Source organism: Phaseolus vulgaris, chromosome 6 (assembly GCF_000499845.2).
Source record: "Phaseolus vulgaris cultivar G19833 chromosome 6, P. vulgaris v2.0, whole genome shotgun sequence".
NCBI lineage: Eukaryota > Viridiplantae > Streptophyta > Magnoliopsida > Fabales > Fabaceae > Phaseolus > Phaseolus vulgaris.
Window position 1 is genome coordinate 10,994,781 of NC_023754.2, and position 19,128 is coordinate 11,013,908.

Consider the following 19,128-nt stretch of genomic DNA (forward strand, 5'->3'; position numbering starts at 1 on the left):
TAAAATTAATGTGTTTTTATAAGAAAATTCTTCGTTTTTAATCCTCAATAAGTGCAAATAATTGTTTTTTAATTTTTCAGAACATAAGTACATTTTATTTTTCTTTATTTTTCATTTTTCAAAAATTTGAAATCACTAATTTTAATCTTTTAACACCCGCTTATATTATATCTTAATGTTTTCAAAAGCGTAACATGATGACACTATATCACAAATATGACTTGGGACTGCTACTTGACATTTCTTTCAACATATACGCAGTTGATAAGTACATGATTTTCAATTTTAAAGGATAAAAAAACAAAGAAAAAACTTACATAGATCAAGTTTTTATTGGACTAACATCCTATTAAGTAAATATTTTATAAATGGTTAAAATTCTCGTACAAGAAAATCATAGAAACCAATTTTTAAAAACAAAAAATAATTAATTGTTATATTGACTAAATTAGAGACCATTTTAGACACTAAAAAAAATTTAGTTTCTAAATTAATTTTTATTTTTATTAAATAGTTTCTAAATTGATATTTAATTAACTACCAAAGTTTTAACTACCAATTATTTTTCTAAAATAGTCTCTAACTTAGTTAATGTAATAACTAATTATTTTTTGTCTCTAAAATTGGTTTCTATTTTATGTTTTTCTTGTAGTGGCTTCTTACACTTTTGGATATATGGTGTAAAACTCTACATTCATTTAGAAGGAAATATTATCATTTATAACCATTTTTCTTTTAAGTTCATTCTAGTCATTTTTGAATAGTTGGTAGTGTAGTTTTATACGATATTTTTGAAATATCTCTTCTCAACTCTCATGGTTGAGCTTGATGCTTTTTTTTGTATATGCAAAGACTATACTTAATGGTACCAATAATATCTAAGCAATTTTAAGAAGTTAACATATGTATAAGTGTTTTGTATAATTATTTAGAAATTATTGATAGAGTAATATTTTTTTCTGGATATTTTACTTTTTGGAATTACACAAAAAAATTTAATCTAATAATGATCGTAATAGGATCGAAACATTCCTTTGAATACTTTATATTTCTTTTACTGATAAAAAAGATAATTCTTAACCTTAAAAAAGAAAAGCAGATAAGAAATGAAAGAGAGCAAAGTGTTCAGAAAAATGTTTTATCACATTAAAAGACATCGATTTTGAAATTTAAATATTAGAAGACAGATATAAATTTAAAGATACTTTTAAAAAAGTGATACCTTAGTCAGTGTTTTGTTTAAAATTACGTTAGTTCATATTTAAACGTGATTTTAGATTACTCATGTTAATGATTTTTTTTTCTTTACACTTTATTGGTAAACGAGACTTGATTCGTCATTAACAATAAAATATTTAATTATATTGGATCTGGTTTTGAAAAAAAAAAGTGTTTTTGATACTAAACACTGAATTTAAGAAATTAAAAATTATTTTAGTTTTTTTTTAATTTTAATGTTTAGAGACTAAAATATATATTGTTTTATTAGATTTTTTAAGAAAAAAAAATTGAAACAAAAACCAGAGTTATTGTACGTTTCAAAAACTAAAAATTTAATTAACTCGTAACAAATTATGCAAAATGAGAAAGTAAAATTATATGTAGTGTAGATTTATTAAAATACACGTTACTTTTTATTTTATTTTGCACATCTCCCCGTTTCGTAAGCAAAATCCCACCAAATCTATCCATTATATACACCACAATAATCCATCTTTACTTTTTTATCATTAACATCTAATTATTAATTATGATGCTAATCATGTGCAAGATCAAAACATTTGATTCCTCATGCACTTTAAATTATAGAGGGCAATTATGACTTGCATATTAGAAAACTAAACAATTAAGTGCATCAATCTCTAGTTCTATGATATTTAAGGGGTAGTTTTGTTTAGACAGAAAATAAGTGCTTTTAAAAAAAAGTGATTTTTATAAAAGTAGAAATTGTTTTATGTTTATTTTGTTTATGTATTATTTAGATAAACAGTTTAAAGTAACTTATGAAAATAAACAGCTTATTTTAAAAAGTTTAAATAAATATATAAAAAATTACAGTAAGCACTTTTTTATTAAAATAAGTGCTGTTTTTTCATAAAAGTGAAAACAAACATATCATGGTGTGTCCAACTTTTGCATTAACTAACTTATTTGATTTTGGAACACACACAACAGTGGTTTGTTATGATAGAAGCCCTTTCAATTTCTTCTGAGTGATCTTCTTTTGCTTTTCCACAAAAAAGTTGTAGTGTGCTTCCAGACACACTCTTTGAGCCAGAAACAAAAAACCCTTAAAATTTGATGTAAAAGTTGTATTCTAGAGCATGATGGGCACTTAAAGATGTCCATGGATGGTTTAATCATGTCACTAGAGCTGCATGAAAGAAGATTCCAAATCTGGATCAGCTGCCATGTTGGACCCTCTCATTAAGTTCACAAATCAGAGAGATGAAAGTTATGTGAAATGAAAAAAAAAGCAAAGTGCAATGGTGAAACTGGTCTCAAAAACCGACACAAAGTGGAACACTAAAAATTAATTGGGTGATGAATCTGTCTGTGGTTAATGGTTATCCATATACAATTTTTTTTTCTACTCCAACAACAACACTTGCTTTTGCTTTTGCTTTTTAAAAGCTAAAGATGACACCAAAGCAGTGTGTGTAAGTGTGTGCGTGAATGTGAAGAAGAAAAAGTGTTGAGGGAAGAGAGAAGGGAAAGAAAGAGAACATTGGATGCTGTTAGTGTTGTGCTAGCTTTCTATGCTCTTCATTAGACAATTCATCTTATCATTCTGTTAGTGTGTTTAACCTTTTAAGGTCTATGAAATGGTGTGATTGCTGTTTCCCTCTCAGAGTGTTTCTGGTTTCTTTCATATCCTACTCCTCTGAGCCACTTCTCTCACAAATGGCTACCCTTTCTTCTTCCAGTTTTGTACCATTTTGCATGCTCTTGTTCCTTGTGTCTCTCACTAGTCCTGCTTATGTTTCTTCAGTTCCACTTTCCTTGAGAAGGCAAGCTTCTATGCTTGTTTCTATGAAGCAAGATTTTGGAGTTGCTAACTCTTCTCTCAGAAGCTGGGACATGTCAAACTACTTGTCCCTTTGCAGTTGGTATGGCATTCAGTGTGACCATGACAACAGGTCTGTGGTGTCACTTGACATATCCGGTTTGAATGCTTCAGGTTCAGTTTCACCTGCCATCACAGGACTCTTGAGCCTTGTGAGTGTGTCACTCCAGGGAAATGGCTTCTCTGGGGAGTTTCCAAGTGACATCCACAAGCTACCAAGGCTGAGGTTCCTCAACATCTCTGTGAACATGTTCAGTGGGAATTTGAGTTGGAAATTCTCCCAGCTAAAGGAGCTTGAAGTGGTGGATGTTTATGACAATGCTTTCAACGGCTCACTTCCTCTGGGTGTCACTGATCTCCCAAAGATCAAGCACTTGAACTTTGGAGGGAACTACTTCTCTGGGGAAATCCCTCTAAGCTATGGAAACATGTGGCAGCTAAACTTTCTGTCCCTTGCAGGAAATGATTTGAGAGGATTCATACCAAGTGAGCTTGGGAATCTCACCAACCTCACTCATCTTTTCTTGGGATACTATAATCAGTTTGATGGTGGAATCCCTCCTCAGTTTGGTAAGCTGACCAATTTGGTTCATCTAGACATTGCAAACTGTGGCTTGACAGGTCCAATTCCTGTTGAGTTGGGAAACCTCAAGAAGTTAGACACTCTCTTCTTGCAAACCAATCAGCTAAGTGGTTCAATCCCTCCCCAGCTAGGAAACTTGACTAGATTAAAAGCTCTTGATCTATCATTCAACATGCTCACAGGAGGCATCCCTGATGAGTTCTCAGCCCTTCAAGAGCTTACCCTCTTGAACTTGTTTATAAACAAGCTGCATGGAGAAATTCCTCACTTCATTTCTGAGCTACCAAACTTGGAGACTCTGAAGCTTTGGCAGAACAACTTCACTGGAGTGATTCCTTCAAATCTTGGCCAGAATGGCAGGTTGGTTGAGCTTGACTTGTCAACAAATAAGCTCACTGGTTTGGTACCAAAATTTCTGTGCCTTGGAAAGAGGCTGAAAATTTTGATTCTGCTCAAGAACTTTCTGTTTGGATCTTTGCCTGAGGATCTTGGTCAATGCCACACACTCCAAAGAGTCCGTTTGGGTCAGAACTATTTAACCGGGCCATTGCCACACGAGTTTCTCTATTTGCCTGAACTATTACTTGTGGAGCTGCAAAACAATTATCTCAGTGGTGGCTTCCCACAATCAGCAAGCAGCACACCCTCCAAACTAGCACAATTGAACCTATCAAACAACCGCTTCTCAGGGTTTCTTCCAGCCTCAATTTCAAATTTTCCAAACTTGCAAATTCTTCTCCTTAGTGGAAACAGATTCTCTGGAGAAATCCCACCAGTTATAGGGAGTTTGAAAAGTATCCTCAAGTTGGATATAAGTATCAACAACTTTTCAGGTACTATTCCACCCGAGATAGGTAATTGTGTCTTACTCACCTATTTAGATTTCAGCCAAAACCAACTATCAGGTCCCATTCCTGTCCAAATTGCTCAAATTCACATATTAAACTATCTTAATGTGTCATGGAACCACCTAAACCAAAGCCTTCCCAAGGAACTTAGGGCCATGAAGGGCTTAACTACAGCAGATTTCTCTCACAACAACTTCTCAGGTTCAATACCCGAGGGGGGGCAATTCTCAATCTTTAATTATACATCCTTTGTAGGTAACCCTCAGCTATGTGGTTATGACTCCAAGCCATGCAACCTTTCTTCAACAGCTACTTTGGAGTCTCAAGAAAAAAAGAGTGCAAAACCAGGGGTCCCAGGGAAGTTCAAGTTCCTTTTTGCATTGGCATTGTTGGGGTGCTCATTGGTGTTTGCAACCTTGGCCATCATCAAGAGTAGAAAGACTAGGAGGCACACCAATTCATGGAAGTTAACAGCATTCCAGAAGCTGGAGTATGGGAGTGAGGACATCATAGGGTGCATAAAGGAAAGCAATGTCATAGGAAGAGGTGGATCTGGGGTTGTGTACAGAGGAACCATGCCAAATGGAGAGGAAGTGGCAGTGAAGAAGCTGTTGGGAATCAACAAAGGATCTTCCCATGACAATGGCCTCTCTGCAGAAATAAGAACATTAGGTAGAATCAGACACAGGTACATTGTGAGGTTGCTAGCATTTTGCTCAAACAGAGAGACCAATTTGCTTGTCTATGATTACATGCCAAATGGAAGCTTGGGGGAAGTCTTGCATGGGAAGAGAGGTGAGTTTCTCAAGTGGGACACCAGGCTCAAAATAGCCATAGAAGCTGCAAAAGGACTTTGTTATTTGCACCATGATTGTTCCCCTTTGATAATCCATAGAGATGTCAAGTCAAACAACATACTTCTGAACTCTGATTTTGAGGCTCATGTTGCTGATTTTGGGCTTGCCAAGTTCATGCAAGATAATGGGGCATCAGAGTGCATGTCTTCCATTGCTGGTTCCTATGGCTATATTGCTCCAGGTACTTACTTTAAATATTCAACTACATATAATTGGAGAATCATGATTGATAACTTCAAGTGGATCTATATCTTCTGTCTCAGTCTATAATTTTCTAGCATCACTAACTTCAAGTTCAACACATTATTACCCAACCCCCTCCCTCCACCTACTAAAAAATATTGTATACTATTGTGCTAGCACACATGGTCTGAACAATTTTTACCTCTACATGAAAATTTTATTAGCTCTTCTTTTCAGCTGAAATTTTTTAGTCCTCAAATTACTTGTTTAGTCCTCAAATTACAGTACCATACTGACATATAAATATGAGACCATGTAACAGTTTTGCCCTCCAAATAAAGTTTGGAAGACATTGTTGTTTAGTGACTAAATTTGGCCAAATGAAATGAGAGAAAATCAACAAGAAGAATGATTATTGAGGCTCTTTTTCCCAAGGATAAAAATCAAAATTCATAGCAAAAAGTTCCATGTATTAAATGCACTTCCAATTTATTTTTTGGGTACAATATTCTTTCCCCTCCATAGCCACTGTAGCATGTACTTGGTCTTTTTTTTTGGGACCACAGTGTCCAACACCATGTACGTGGATTCCTAGACTGACTAGTAAAGGCTCCACTAACACAGAGGAATTTCTTTTCACTTTTTTTTTCACGCTAAATGGGTGTGTGCTTGCTTTTTTGCATGCCTTGAAACTACAAACCCTTAAACCAGAACAAACCACAGCCATCCCTTTTTGACCATCTTCATATCAGTAACAGTCACTGAATGCTCATTAACCAAATGCATATATTTTACCCCCAACAAAGTTTCAGAATGAGATCTGTGATTCACTTTCTCAAAACCCCAGATGAAAAAGAAACATGAAGAGTTTAGACACAAGACACAAGTTGGTTACCTTTTAGAAATTTAAATTGCTACTTTGGAAAATTAAAATGAAACTTTACCCTTTATCTGTAAAATAATGTTGGACTAGTCTTCCTTTAACTTACCCTCTTTTCCCTCATTTATTATTATGCTAAATTAATAATTTGATCCTTTTACCTTGTACCATTCTATTCTACATTAAAATAAAAACTTCAACTTTTATTCCTATTGCAAAGGAAAACCAAGCAAAATCTTACTTGTTGTAATTTGACAATTGACAATGACTGATTTATGAATGTCTTTCATTTAAAAGCTAAAATTTTAGTGTTTTCTTATGTAGGACTAAAATCAGTGACATGGATAGTGACCATTTAACATTATTATATATCTGTGTGTGTGAACATTTAACATTATCATATATGTGTAATATCAAGTTTATTATACAGTCTATAGTGCTACTTTAACTGTTGAAGCTTAAGGATTGAAATCCAGCTTTTGTTTTACTGATTTTTGTTTATGTTGCAGAATATGCATACACATTGAAAGTGGATGAGAAAAGTGATGTTTACAGCTTTGGAGTGGTGCTGCTAGAACTCATAACAGGGAGAAGGCCAGTGGGGAACTTTGGGGAAGATGGATTAGACATTGTTCAATGGATCAAGATGCAAACAAATGGGAACAAAGAGATGGTGATGAAGATCCTTGATGAGAGGCTACATCAAATTCCTTTGGCTGAAGCAAAGCAGGTGTTTTTTGTGGCAAAGTTGTGTGTTCATGAACACAGTGTGGAGCGACCAACCATGAGAGAAGTGGTTGAAATGCTTGCACAAGCTAAACAACCAAATACATTTCAAATGCAGTGATCTAGAAAAGTAAAAGAGAACAAGTTAAACAAAAGAAAAGGATGACTACTTCTTTCATACATATGCTTTGTATTGGTTTCTAAACTAGTTTGTCAAATGAAATTTTTATGTTATTTTTCTTTGCCCTTTTACTTTACTAGCACCTCTTCAATGGGTGCAAGAGAGTCACTATAACATGTTATGCATGGAAAATGTAGAATTAATGTTAACCTGTCCATGCTATGTTAAAAGTTTGTATAATACATAGGGATTTTGTTTGGTATGAGAAAACATTTTATGTTCTTACTTTAATTACAAAGATTTGTTGAGATATATATATATATATATATATATATATATATATATATATGAATAAAGGAATTAAAAATAGTGTGGAAAAGTTAAAAGAAAATGTTTAATAATGAAGGTTTAAATGTGTTGGTGATTAATATGTGACTGATTTTTTAAATTTTAATAACTTTCGTTTTATAAATTGAGTATTTATTAAGTTATAAACTTTTGGTTTGAGTCCTTCAAAATATTAATTTTTTAATAGATTTTAAAAATCTTTCTATATTTTTTAATTTTTTTATCATAATAATAATTTTTTATTACCTAATATTAAATATATCATATGTAATACCTGAATGTGGATAATCGCTACAACAAAATCATGAAATAGAAACCAATTTTATAGAAAAAAATAATTAGTTGTTATAATAACTAAATTAAAAACTAGCTTATAAACTAAAAAAAAAATTGGTTTCTAAATTAGTTTTTATTATTGTTAAATAGTTTGTATCTAACTAACTACCAAAGTTTTAACTAACAATTATTTAGATTCTAAATTTGGTAGTAAAAATTTTTGTTGCTAATTAAATACCAATTTAGAATCCATTTAACAATAATAGAAACTAATTTAGAAATAAAAAAAAATTTTAGTCTCTAAAATGGTTTCTAATTTAGTCACTATATCAACTAATTATTTTTTGTCTCTAAAATTAGTTTCTATTTCATGATTTTCTTGTAGTAAATACAACAGAAGAAAGTAATGTTAAATATTTATTTTTTGTAATTTATTAAGTAATTAATTTTAAAAATATTAAGTAATCAAGACAAAAGTAAATTATATATCAAAAGTTAATAGGAGAGGGGGCGATTCAACATAAAAATGAATGATGCACATACTCGTATAAAGATTAAGATATTAATTTCAATTTAACATCTTAAGATAAAGACAATAAACACGTGAGTTTTTCTCTTTGTATGTTGTTATCTTAGTTATCTTTATTCTGTGGAACTTTTAGTTCACATTGAATTTATATTAATCTCTGTTTTAGTCTCTTCAAAATTGAATTATTCTCACTTGAGAGAAAAATATTGTTTAAGCACAAGTATATCGTAATGATCCTTCTTTTATAGCATAAATCTACAATGAGACTTGTTTTTCTTATAGAGAAGATTTTCAATACAAGAAATTTTCAAATTTTTAAGATTCATGATCACCTACTTTATATCATATTCTTCTACTTTATATCATTTTCATCTAACTCGGTTACCGACTCTTATACTACAAGTGGGTTCTTTGAAAGGGAAATATATAACAATAGGCTAAAATTATGACGTTTTTATAAATAAATTCATGTTTTTAAATTAAATTTAAAAATATAAATATTTTCGTAAATAGCTCCTACGAAATTGGTTCATGCACTCAATGCCTTATGTGAAAAGCTTGGACTCATTTTCCTGTCCATGAGTTTTGCTCTATGCAGATTCTATTTATTTTACACACCCACCACCTTTTAATTTATTTTAAAATTATATATATATATATAATAAATATTTTAAACAAAAAAAAATTCTTAAAAAAACTATATCAATACTAAATTTTTAATGAGAATGCTGAATTATTTTGAAAATTATAAAATTATTACTAATTAATACTTTAACTTCTCAACCCCCTCTTTGATATTCCCACTTCCAGCCCTTCACTATTTGCAACATGTTTTGAAAAGCTTGGGCTATTCTGTTGCCCATGAGTTTTGCTCTATGCAGCTCCTATTTATTTTATACATTCATCAATTTTTAATTTCTTTTAAAATCATATATATATATATATATAAATTTAAACAAGTAATTTCTTAAAAGAACGTACTAAATTTTTAATGAGAATGCTTAATTATTTTGAACATTCTAAAATTACTACGAATTAATACTTTAACTTTTCAGACCTCTTCTCTTTGATGTCTCACTCCCAGCACTTCACTATTTGCAACATGTTTTAAAAAGTTTGGGTCCATTTTGCTGCCCATCAGTTTTGCTCTATGTCATCCCTGTTTATTTTGTACACCAAACAGCTTGGGCCCATTCAGCACCATCTTTTGTCAAGCACATTCAACTGGACCATGATTTTTCCTATTTGTACCACCCTAGATACACTACAAAATCTGCATTCAAAAGCTAATTATGAAACAAAATTCCCCAAACCAAACTTTACTCTCACGTAACTCACATAAATTTCCACAAAATTATCAAACCAAAGAATAAAATGAAACAATCATAAACAACAAAATTTACTAAACCAAACCAAACCGTACAGAAAAATTATAAATAGAAACATTCATAACCAAAATCAAACTGAATCTAACAGCTCAAAATCAAACTTCGCCAATTAAAAAGGAAGAGGGAGCTGGAGCTGGAATGATGGAGGTGAACGTGGTGGAGCTTACTGAAATGAAGATGTATCGGTCGGACACTGGACGACCAAGTCAAGTAACATTCACAATATAAATGCGTAATAGAGAAGCAGTTGTAACTGAAGTTGAATGAGTCAAGGACATACTTTAAGATACACTTCCATGATTTCAGGAAGTCACTATGCACGTTCTGATGACCACTACTCACGTTTTGGTGAATTGATTACCTAGCCCACACAAGTGGGGGCCCAAGTCAACCTATAAATAAGATTCCTAAAGGGGGAAAAGGTATGTTTTTTCAGATCCTAAGGAACACACCCATTATACTAGCACTAACTTGAGCGTCGAAGTGCAATCGCAAGTACCCCCGACCGGTGGAGCACACACACAACGAGAGGAAGAGCCTCGAAGGATTAGGAGATTACCAACACGACAACGAATTGTGTACCAGTGGATAAATATTACCTAGGCCCCGTCATCCATACAGGTACAGAAGAAAAAAAAATGAGATTTAAAAAAATAAAGAGAAGCAACAGAGAAAGGGAGAGAAGAGATCAATGACTTTGGAGGCAAACTTTGACAGAGCGACCAGTGGGACTGCGACGGAGGTAGTGCGGGGTTAAGACTATAGTCAGAGGAAAACATGGGCTCGAGAGAGTGAAGAGAGATAAATTAGGTTTTTAAATTGGGGATTTAGAATTTGAGGGAAATTGAATGCGGGAGAACGAAATTTCGCTATAAATTAAAGAATTTGTGTCGGTCAAGGCTGAGGTCAAAGGACGTAAACATTGAAACACACTTCACATCGACCGTGACCGGTGCAAAAGAATGAGGGGACACATTTTGCGTCGATCACGCAAAAGGACGCGGGGACACACTTTACATTGTCCTCAACTGACGAAAAACGACGTAACATTTACTCCCACTTTACGTACGCCTAATCGATGCAAAAAAATTCACTTCTTTTAGGGTCGGCTAGACCTAAACATATCTATAGTTTTATTTAATTCTCAACTCAGAGTTTCATTATAAATATAATTAATAAATATTACATTAAATTTATATTTTTATAAATTATTTCAAAATAAATAAATCAATCAAATTTAATGGATATTTAATTCACCATTTTCATAATATTTTGAACATTTATTTAAATCTTGATAAACTAAAATATAAGTTTAAGCAAAATAATTTAATTCATACAACGAAAATAAATAAAAAAATCAAACTAAACATTGGATTGGAAAGACCTTCAATGTTATAAAAACATTCAATGTTAGATTTGTTATTGTTCAGAAATATAAGTTGATTCTTGTTCATTTATTCTTGTTTGGAAAGACAACTCGATTGAGTGTGTGATATCCAAATGCTTTAGAAAAATATGAAATCCTTTATAAGTGTTGATTAATTGATTGCACAATCAAGGTAAATTGGATTACCCAAAATGAAAACATATGCAATTCTATTTTTTCTTGGAATTTGGAGAAAAAAATATGCTAAGTAGTCCAAATTTCCTATAATGGCATATTTAAGAAGTAAGCCTAGTAAAATCACTAGATGTCAAAGACCTATTATTCATGCAATCAGGATATTTTATGTGGTACAACATCTATGCTTCTTAATAGGAGGTCAATGACATACAATAAATGAAGCTAAATCTATGAATTTGTCCTTGAGTGCATTGGGGGACTGTATTAACACACTTATAGGGAATAATGCGCATGTGCCATTTTGTAACTCAAAACTTACTATATTATTATGTGATTCATTTGGAGGTCAGATTCAGTGAGTATAAGATTTCATGTTTTCTTTTTGTTAATTTCTTTTATTACTATTACTATATTTACATTAAAAATTCCAATTATTGCATGTTGTGTCCTAAATGGTTGATTTTAAAACACACTAGTATCCTGGATTTGTCACATGTTCTTGCATAAGTGAATGGAAGGGAGGTCCAATAATTAAAGAATAATTTTGTTATAGATTCAATTTGCATTTATAAAACACATGGTGAAGTTTTGGACACTTTGCGTATTGCAGTAATCTAACAATTAAGAATAAACTATTGACTCATTCTTAATGTTTGTATATATATTTTGTGGATAAATCTTTAAAATAACTTTGTACTTCATTTATCATAAGTCACCTCTTTTGAACTATAATGAATATCAAAGGGAAATATCTAGTTCAAAATAAATTGTTCCTCTATACATTACAAATATTATGAGATTCATATTTTCTTAAAGTTACCAAAACAAGGTTTTATCTTGACTTTTTCTTTTCTTAGGTTTACTTTCAAATTTTATCACAATAATTGATTATTTTATTTTTAAATACATACACTAAATACTCCATGTTAATTTTATATCTCTAAATTTATACATGTTTTATATTTTATATAACATTTTTGCAAAAGTTAAATAAGTATTTTTTTCTTTACTCAATTATTATTTTTCTATTTTTTTCAATTCTTTCTTAAACCTTTTTCAAATAATTTTAATATTAAACACTTTAATCAACTAAATAAGTTATATTTAATTAACTTATATCAAAATTTAAATTTCACTCCAAAATAAATTATTCAAAACTAAAATATTTATTACAATATTATAAATTAAAAAATTTAAAATAAATAAATCTATACATATAATAAAAATATACATATAATAAAATAAATTAAAAAGGGTCATGACACATCAAATAATAATTTTTTTTTTCACATGTATCGTCAACCATACTACAAATTATTTTTGCCCCATGCATATTTTTATTTTTTTGCGTCCTCCATGTGGACATCTAAGGTGACCGAGACATAATTCCAGACTTGAAGACCCATGACAAGAGGTGGTTAATCTTTTGGAGGCCCAATTGTCGAATGACCAACATTTTAAAAAGACCAAGTTGATTACATGCACAACATGCTTGGATTATTTGAATAAAAAAATATTATTATTTTGCTTGGAGTTAGGATTTGAACCCAAAATCAATTAAAAAGTATCAACTTAGCCACTAGGACAAATGATCATTTATCTTGAAATATAGAGATTGTATTTTTATTTTATTTACTTACAAACGAGATAAGACATATAACTAAATTTTTATTTATACAGTTTTGGAATTTAGAATAAGGATGAGTGTTTTTGACAATTTAATAGAGAAAATATATCTCTGTTAGGGTTTTTCCATGCATCTTGTGATTTTATCAAGAATTCACCAATTCTTCTGGCGATAATCCTTAGGCTTATCAAAACTTGTTTGTGACACCTTCCTCTATCTAGATTTTCATTGTTATTGTTTTTAATTGATTCCATTCTGTAACCCTAAATTCCTAATTCTTCTGTTAGTTCTATTTGGAATCATATCATATTGTTAGTTCTAATTGGAATCATATCATTTGGTATCAGAGCAAACGTTAGAGTGATAATACGATTGTGCCTTTTGTTTCTTTTTCCCTCATCACTGTTCACGATATTGTTCATCTTTTTTTTAAAAAGAGGAAAATAGAAAAAGAAGAAGAGGAAAACAAAGAAAAAAAAAGAAGAATAAGAAGAAAAGAAAAATAGAAAAAAAGGAAGAAGAGGAAAACAGAAAAAAGGAATAGCAATCATCCAATGCATACATCCTGTCTGTTAAAAGTCCTAAGTTTCAAGTGTCTTACATATTTTGTTTTTTTCTTTCTTTATATATTGAAATTGTCTTGCTTGTTTGTTGGTAGCGAAATTTTTTTTCACTACTTTTCTTTCATTGATGTTAAAATATCAAACTTTTATTTTAAGCTTGTGATTGCTACCATTGAAAGCGATTCTTGATTATTTGATTGCTTGATTCTTGTAAGAATCTTAAGTTAGAGAATGAGTGGTAAAAGGCAGTGTGATCATTAAAAAGAGCCTTGTTGTGTGAAACACGAGTGTGGAGTGTAAACACGTGAGAAAGTGGTTTGAGGCCTAAAGTTATTATTATTTTTAATCCGTTTACTTGAGCATGGCAAGGAAATGCCAAATAGTGGACTTTCACAAATACAAATGCAAGCCTTAACACAACATTTGGAGAGACTAATGAAATACCAAAGTGATGGACTCCATGAGAGGTTGAATCAAATGGAGCAGGCACAACAAGAAAATCATGGAGATAGGAGGAGGAGAAGAGAGAATGAGGGAGAACAAAGACAATTGAGATTTGAGGGGATAAGATTAAATATTCCCACATTTGAAGGGAAGAGTAATCCTGAAGCTTACAAGGAGTGGGAGATTAAAGTAGAACATGTGTTAGCTTGCTGTATAATGAGGAGCAAAAGTTGAAGTTAGTAGTAGCTGAATTTTCAGATTATGCCTTAACTTGGTAGAATAAAGACCAAAGGGAGAGAAATAGATAGATCCCATGGTGGACTCTTGGATTGAAATGAAAAGGATTATGAGAAAAAGATATATTCCAACAAGCTACCATAGGGATTTGCAACTCAAACTTCAAAGAATGACTCAAGGGAATAGAAGTGTGGAAGAGTACTTTAAAGAGATGGAGGTGACCATGATTAGATCTGGAGTGAATGAAGAAAATGAAGCAACCATGACTAGGTTTTTGAATGGATTGAACCATGATATTAGGGATGTTGTGGAGCTGCAAGAGTGTGTTGACATGGAGGATTTGTTGCACAAGGCTAACCAGGTAGAACAACAACTCAAGAAAAAAAGAATCATGAGGAGGAGTTCTAACAATCATAATAATTCCTTTTGGAAGGATAAGGTTATGAAGGATAAAGGAGTTCCCTCAAGTTCAGCCACATTTTCAAGTGGGAAGTCACCTAATAAGTATAATAATTCACCACCTAAAAGGAAGACAAGTGAGGTAAAATGTTTCAAATGCTTGGGAGGAAGACTTTATGCTTTAGAATTTCCAACAAAAAAGAACATGATCATGTTATCAAATGGACAAATAGACAGTGAACCTTCAAGTGAAGAAGAGAAGGAAGAAGTAGAGATGGACTTGGATGCATTGGAGGGTGATTTGTTGATTATTTGGAGGCTTATGGGAAGCAAAATGCAAGCTTTGGACCAAACCCAAAGGGAAAATATTTTCTATACTAGATGTTCCATTCAAGGGAAAATATGTTCACTCATAGTTGATGGAGGAAGTTGCACCAATGTAGCAAGCTCAAGACTAGTTTCCAAATTGAATTTGGAGACAAAACCCCACCCAAGGCCATACAAGTTTCAATGGCTTAGTGAAAATGGAGAGATGAAAGTGAGCAAGCAAGTGGAGGTGAACCTATCCATAGGACAATATAATGACAATGTCTTGTGTGATGTGGGTCCAATGACAGTTTGACACCAAAGCTATCCATGATGGTTTCACCAATAAAATCTCTTTCATGCACAATAACAAGAAGATCATTCTCAAACCCTTATCTCCTAGAGAGGTGTGTGAGAATCAAATGAAATTGAGAGAAAATAAAGTCCAAAAGAAAAGAGAAGAGTGAAACACCTAAAAAGAGAGAAACACATGAGAGAAAATGAGTGGATTAGTGAAAGTGAATGAAGTGAAAAAGTTGCCACTTTCTAGAAAAACCTCTTTATGTACTTTATTGCAAAAAAAACACTTTGGTTGCTGACGATTCTAACCAAATTAATTTTCTTCCTAGTGTTGATTCTCTTTTGTAGGAGTTCAAGGATGTGTTTCCAAATGAAATTGCTAGAGGACTCCCACCTCTAAGGGGAATTGAACACCACATTGACCTTCTTCTAGGAGCATCTTTTCCTAATGGGTTAGCTTATAGAAGCAACCTTCAAGAGACAAAGGAGATCTAAACTCAAGTTGAAGAATTGATGAACAAAGGATGGGTACAAGAAAGCATGAACCCATGTGTTGTTCCAGTAATCTTGGTGCCTAAAAAGGATGGTTCTTGGAGGATGTGCATAAATTGTAGAGCAATAAATAACACTACCATTAAGTATAGACACATTATTCCCAGGTTAGATGATTTATTGGATGATTTATAAGAGATGTGTTGATTGCTACTCTTGAAACAAAACTGTTTGGTCTTGAAATTTTAAAAGAAATGTATCCACATGATTCTGAATTTGCTGAAATCTGTAATGCTTGCACAAAGTTTAGCATCAATGGATATTTTAGGAACAATGACTATTTGTTTAAGGAGAAAAGATTGTATATTCCTAAACGTTCCATTAGAGATCTTTTAGTAAGAGAAACACATGAGGGAGAGTTAATGGGACACTTTGGGGTTCAAAAGACCTTTGACACTTTGTGTGAACATTTTTATTGGCCTCACATGAAATGTGATGTGCAAAAGTTTTGTGAAAATTCCATTACTTATAAAAAGGCCAAATCAAAAGTCAAACTTCATGGTTTATACACTCCTTTGCATGTTCCTGATAGTCCTTGGATTGATATTTCAGTGGACTTTGTATTGGGTTTGCCACAGCTAAAGGAGGGAAAGATTCTTTTTTTGTGGTTGTTGACAGATTTTCCAAAATGGCTCATTTTATTCCTTGTAAAAAAGTTGATGATTTTTGCCATGTAGCTGACTTGTTTTTCAGGGAGATAGTAAAACTTCATGGACTACCAAGAAGTATTATGAGTGATAGGGATACAAAATTCCGAAGTTACTTTTGGAGGACATTATGGGATAAGTTAGCTACCAAGCTTCCGTTTTCAATTATTTGTCATCCCCAAACAGATGGACAAACAGAGGTAGTTAATAGAACTTTTGGTACCTTATTTAGAACTATTTTGAAAAAAAAAATTGAAAGCTTGGGAATTATGTTTACCTCATATTGAGTTTGCTTACAATAGGGTTGTTCATAACATAAATTGTTCTCCATTAGAAATTGTGTATGGATTAAATCATTTAACTCTATTAGACTTGTTACTTATGCCTAACATTTTTGTTTTAAAGCATAATTGAAAAAAAAAATTGAAGGTTATTCTAAACAAGCTAACAAAGGAAGAAAGAAAGTAATCTTTGAGCCTGGGTACACATGAGGAAAGAAAGGTTCCCTAAACAAACTCTAACCTAGAGGGGATGGATCTTTCCAAGTGTTAGAAAAATTACAATGTGAATAGACTTTTTTCTAAAGAGGGGAGGGAATGATGTGGACATCCAAGATGAGGAGGAACATGACAAAGACATGACAAGAAGAAGGCTTGGAAAGGCCCAAGAGGCATTGTAGCATAAGGTGACTAATCTTTTGGAGGCCCAATTGTTGAATGACCCACATTTTAAAAAGACTAAGTTGATTACATGCACAACATGCTTGGATTATTAGAATATTATTATTTTGCTTGGAGTTTGGATTTGAGCTCAAAACCAGTTAGAAAGTATCAACTTAACCACTAGGACAAATGATTCTTTCTTGAAATATAGAGATTGTATTTTTATTTTATTTACTTACAAATGAGACAAGACCTATAACTAAATTTGTATTTATACACTTTTGGAATTCAGACTGAGGCTGAATGTTTTTGGCAACTTAATAGAGATAATGTATCTCCGATGGGGTTTTTAATTGATTTCATTCTGTAACCCTAAATTCCTAATTCTACTGTTAGTTCTACTTGGAATCATATCATATTGTTAGTTCTATTTAGAATCATATCACTCACACAACATTTTATTGCTTCAATTTTTTGTGGGTTTGGCCGACGCAATTTGTGTCCTTCTCTTGACCGACTCAAATGTTACGTGACTAATATCTCATTTTCTTGTAGTGCATTACATTAATTTTAGTCACAAATATAACAAGAAAAAAAAAAGTAATTTTACTTTTAATAGAAACATTCAGAACATGAAATGAGTAACTTGTGGTTCATAATAACTTTTCAAACATAGAACTAAAACTAAAAGTCGATTGAATGGAAATTGAATAAATGGTGATGAAGTGGTATAATAGATAACTTAACAGAGTGCCTAGCACCTAGAACATATAGAATTAGCAGTTTGAGAGAGGGAGGAAGTGAAAGTAGCAGAAACTGAAGCTAGAAATGAAAGGACAGAAACAAAAGACAGAAGAATACGTGAAACAACAGTGTGATTGTGAAAAGCTCTTACGTGGAAACTTTGGAAGCATCCACACCTTTAAGTTTTGGGACACAGCCAAAACTTTGACAAGAAATCCTCATGAGCACAAAAATCATACCTTCCACCCTTCATTTCCCACAACTCACCTGTGCCTCACATTCTTTTATCTCTTTATCTTTCATGCTCCTTTCTTAGCCTCAACCTTCATCATTCTCATATTCTATGCTGGTAAAATACCCTCTTATTACCTATCTCTACACACACACCAACTTCATTTCACACATTTTGCTCTTCCACCTATTAATTATCTTTCATATAAACTATAAACTAAGTCACAATCAAATTATATTGCTTAAACTCCTAAGCTTTTAGGTAAAAAGAATTACATTATAACTTGGAAATTTTTTCACCTTTCAAATTTTCTAAAATTACTCTCTATTTTAAATTTAAAAATTCAGAATTCAAAAAATACCATTCGAAAATTAAAATCTCATTAAAAAGAGTAAAATGCAAAAAAAAAAAAAAAATCAGAAAAAAATATCCTGAACACAAAATCTGAAAATATATTATGAAAAAGAATTTTCAAAATTCAAAATTGTGTTCTAAAAATTCAAATCCAGAAATGTATTTTAAAAAAAAAGGATTTTAGAAGTATTCTTTATCCACACTCTCCTTAGTTATTTTTATCATTTGACAGGAATTTTTTGTCCTAACAAAACCAATGAGGTTTAAATTGATATGGTGAAAAAAAAATTAGTATTAAGAATTAGTAAATTAGTAATCTTTTAATTCACTTTTTATCTTAAGACTTCACTACTATATATTGTATAGGTAAAAGTTTTGCACCATCAAAACTATTCAATATCAGAATAATATCATTTTTTTTTTCTTTTATAAAAGACTATTAGATTTCGTGACTGATATCACTTTATGATTGACATTTATCGTATAAAATATATGTGTATTGTTTATTCTTATTTTAACTGTTAGAGATTTTAAAATCATGTGAATAATCTGCAGTGTTGATTAGAGTGCAAGTAATTAACATCCTTGACTTTCTTATATTTTTAGATAGGTATTATCCATCAAATGACACTGGTTAAATTTATTGGAAACTCTGTTTGTTTGAAACCAAAGCTAAACTATTTTCCATACT

The 19,128-nt window shown here is 31.8% G+C and overlaps 1 protein-coding gene across 1 annotated transcript; it reads left to right on the forward strand.

Annotated features, from left to right (window-relative positions):
* The first annotated feature begins 2,165 nt into the window (after nt 1–2,165).
* On the forward strand, nt 2,166–7,550 carry LOC137831094 (leucine-rich repeat receptor-like serine/threonine-protein kinase BAM3). The gene is made up of 2 exons (XM_068638623.1): nt 2,166–5,536; nt 6,928–7,550. The coding sequence occupies exons 1-2, from the start codon at nt 2,821–2,823 to the stop codon at nt 7,263–7,265; spliced, it is 3,054 nt and encodes a 1,017-aa protein (XP_068494724.1). The 5' UTR covers nt 2,166–2,820; the 3' UTR covers nt 7,266–7,550.
* Nucleotides 7,551–19,128: the final 11,578 nt, after the last annotated feature.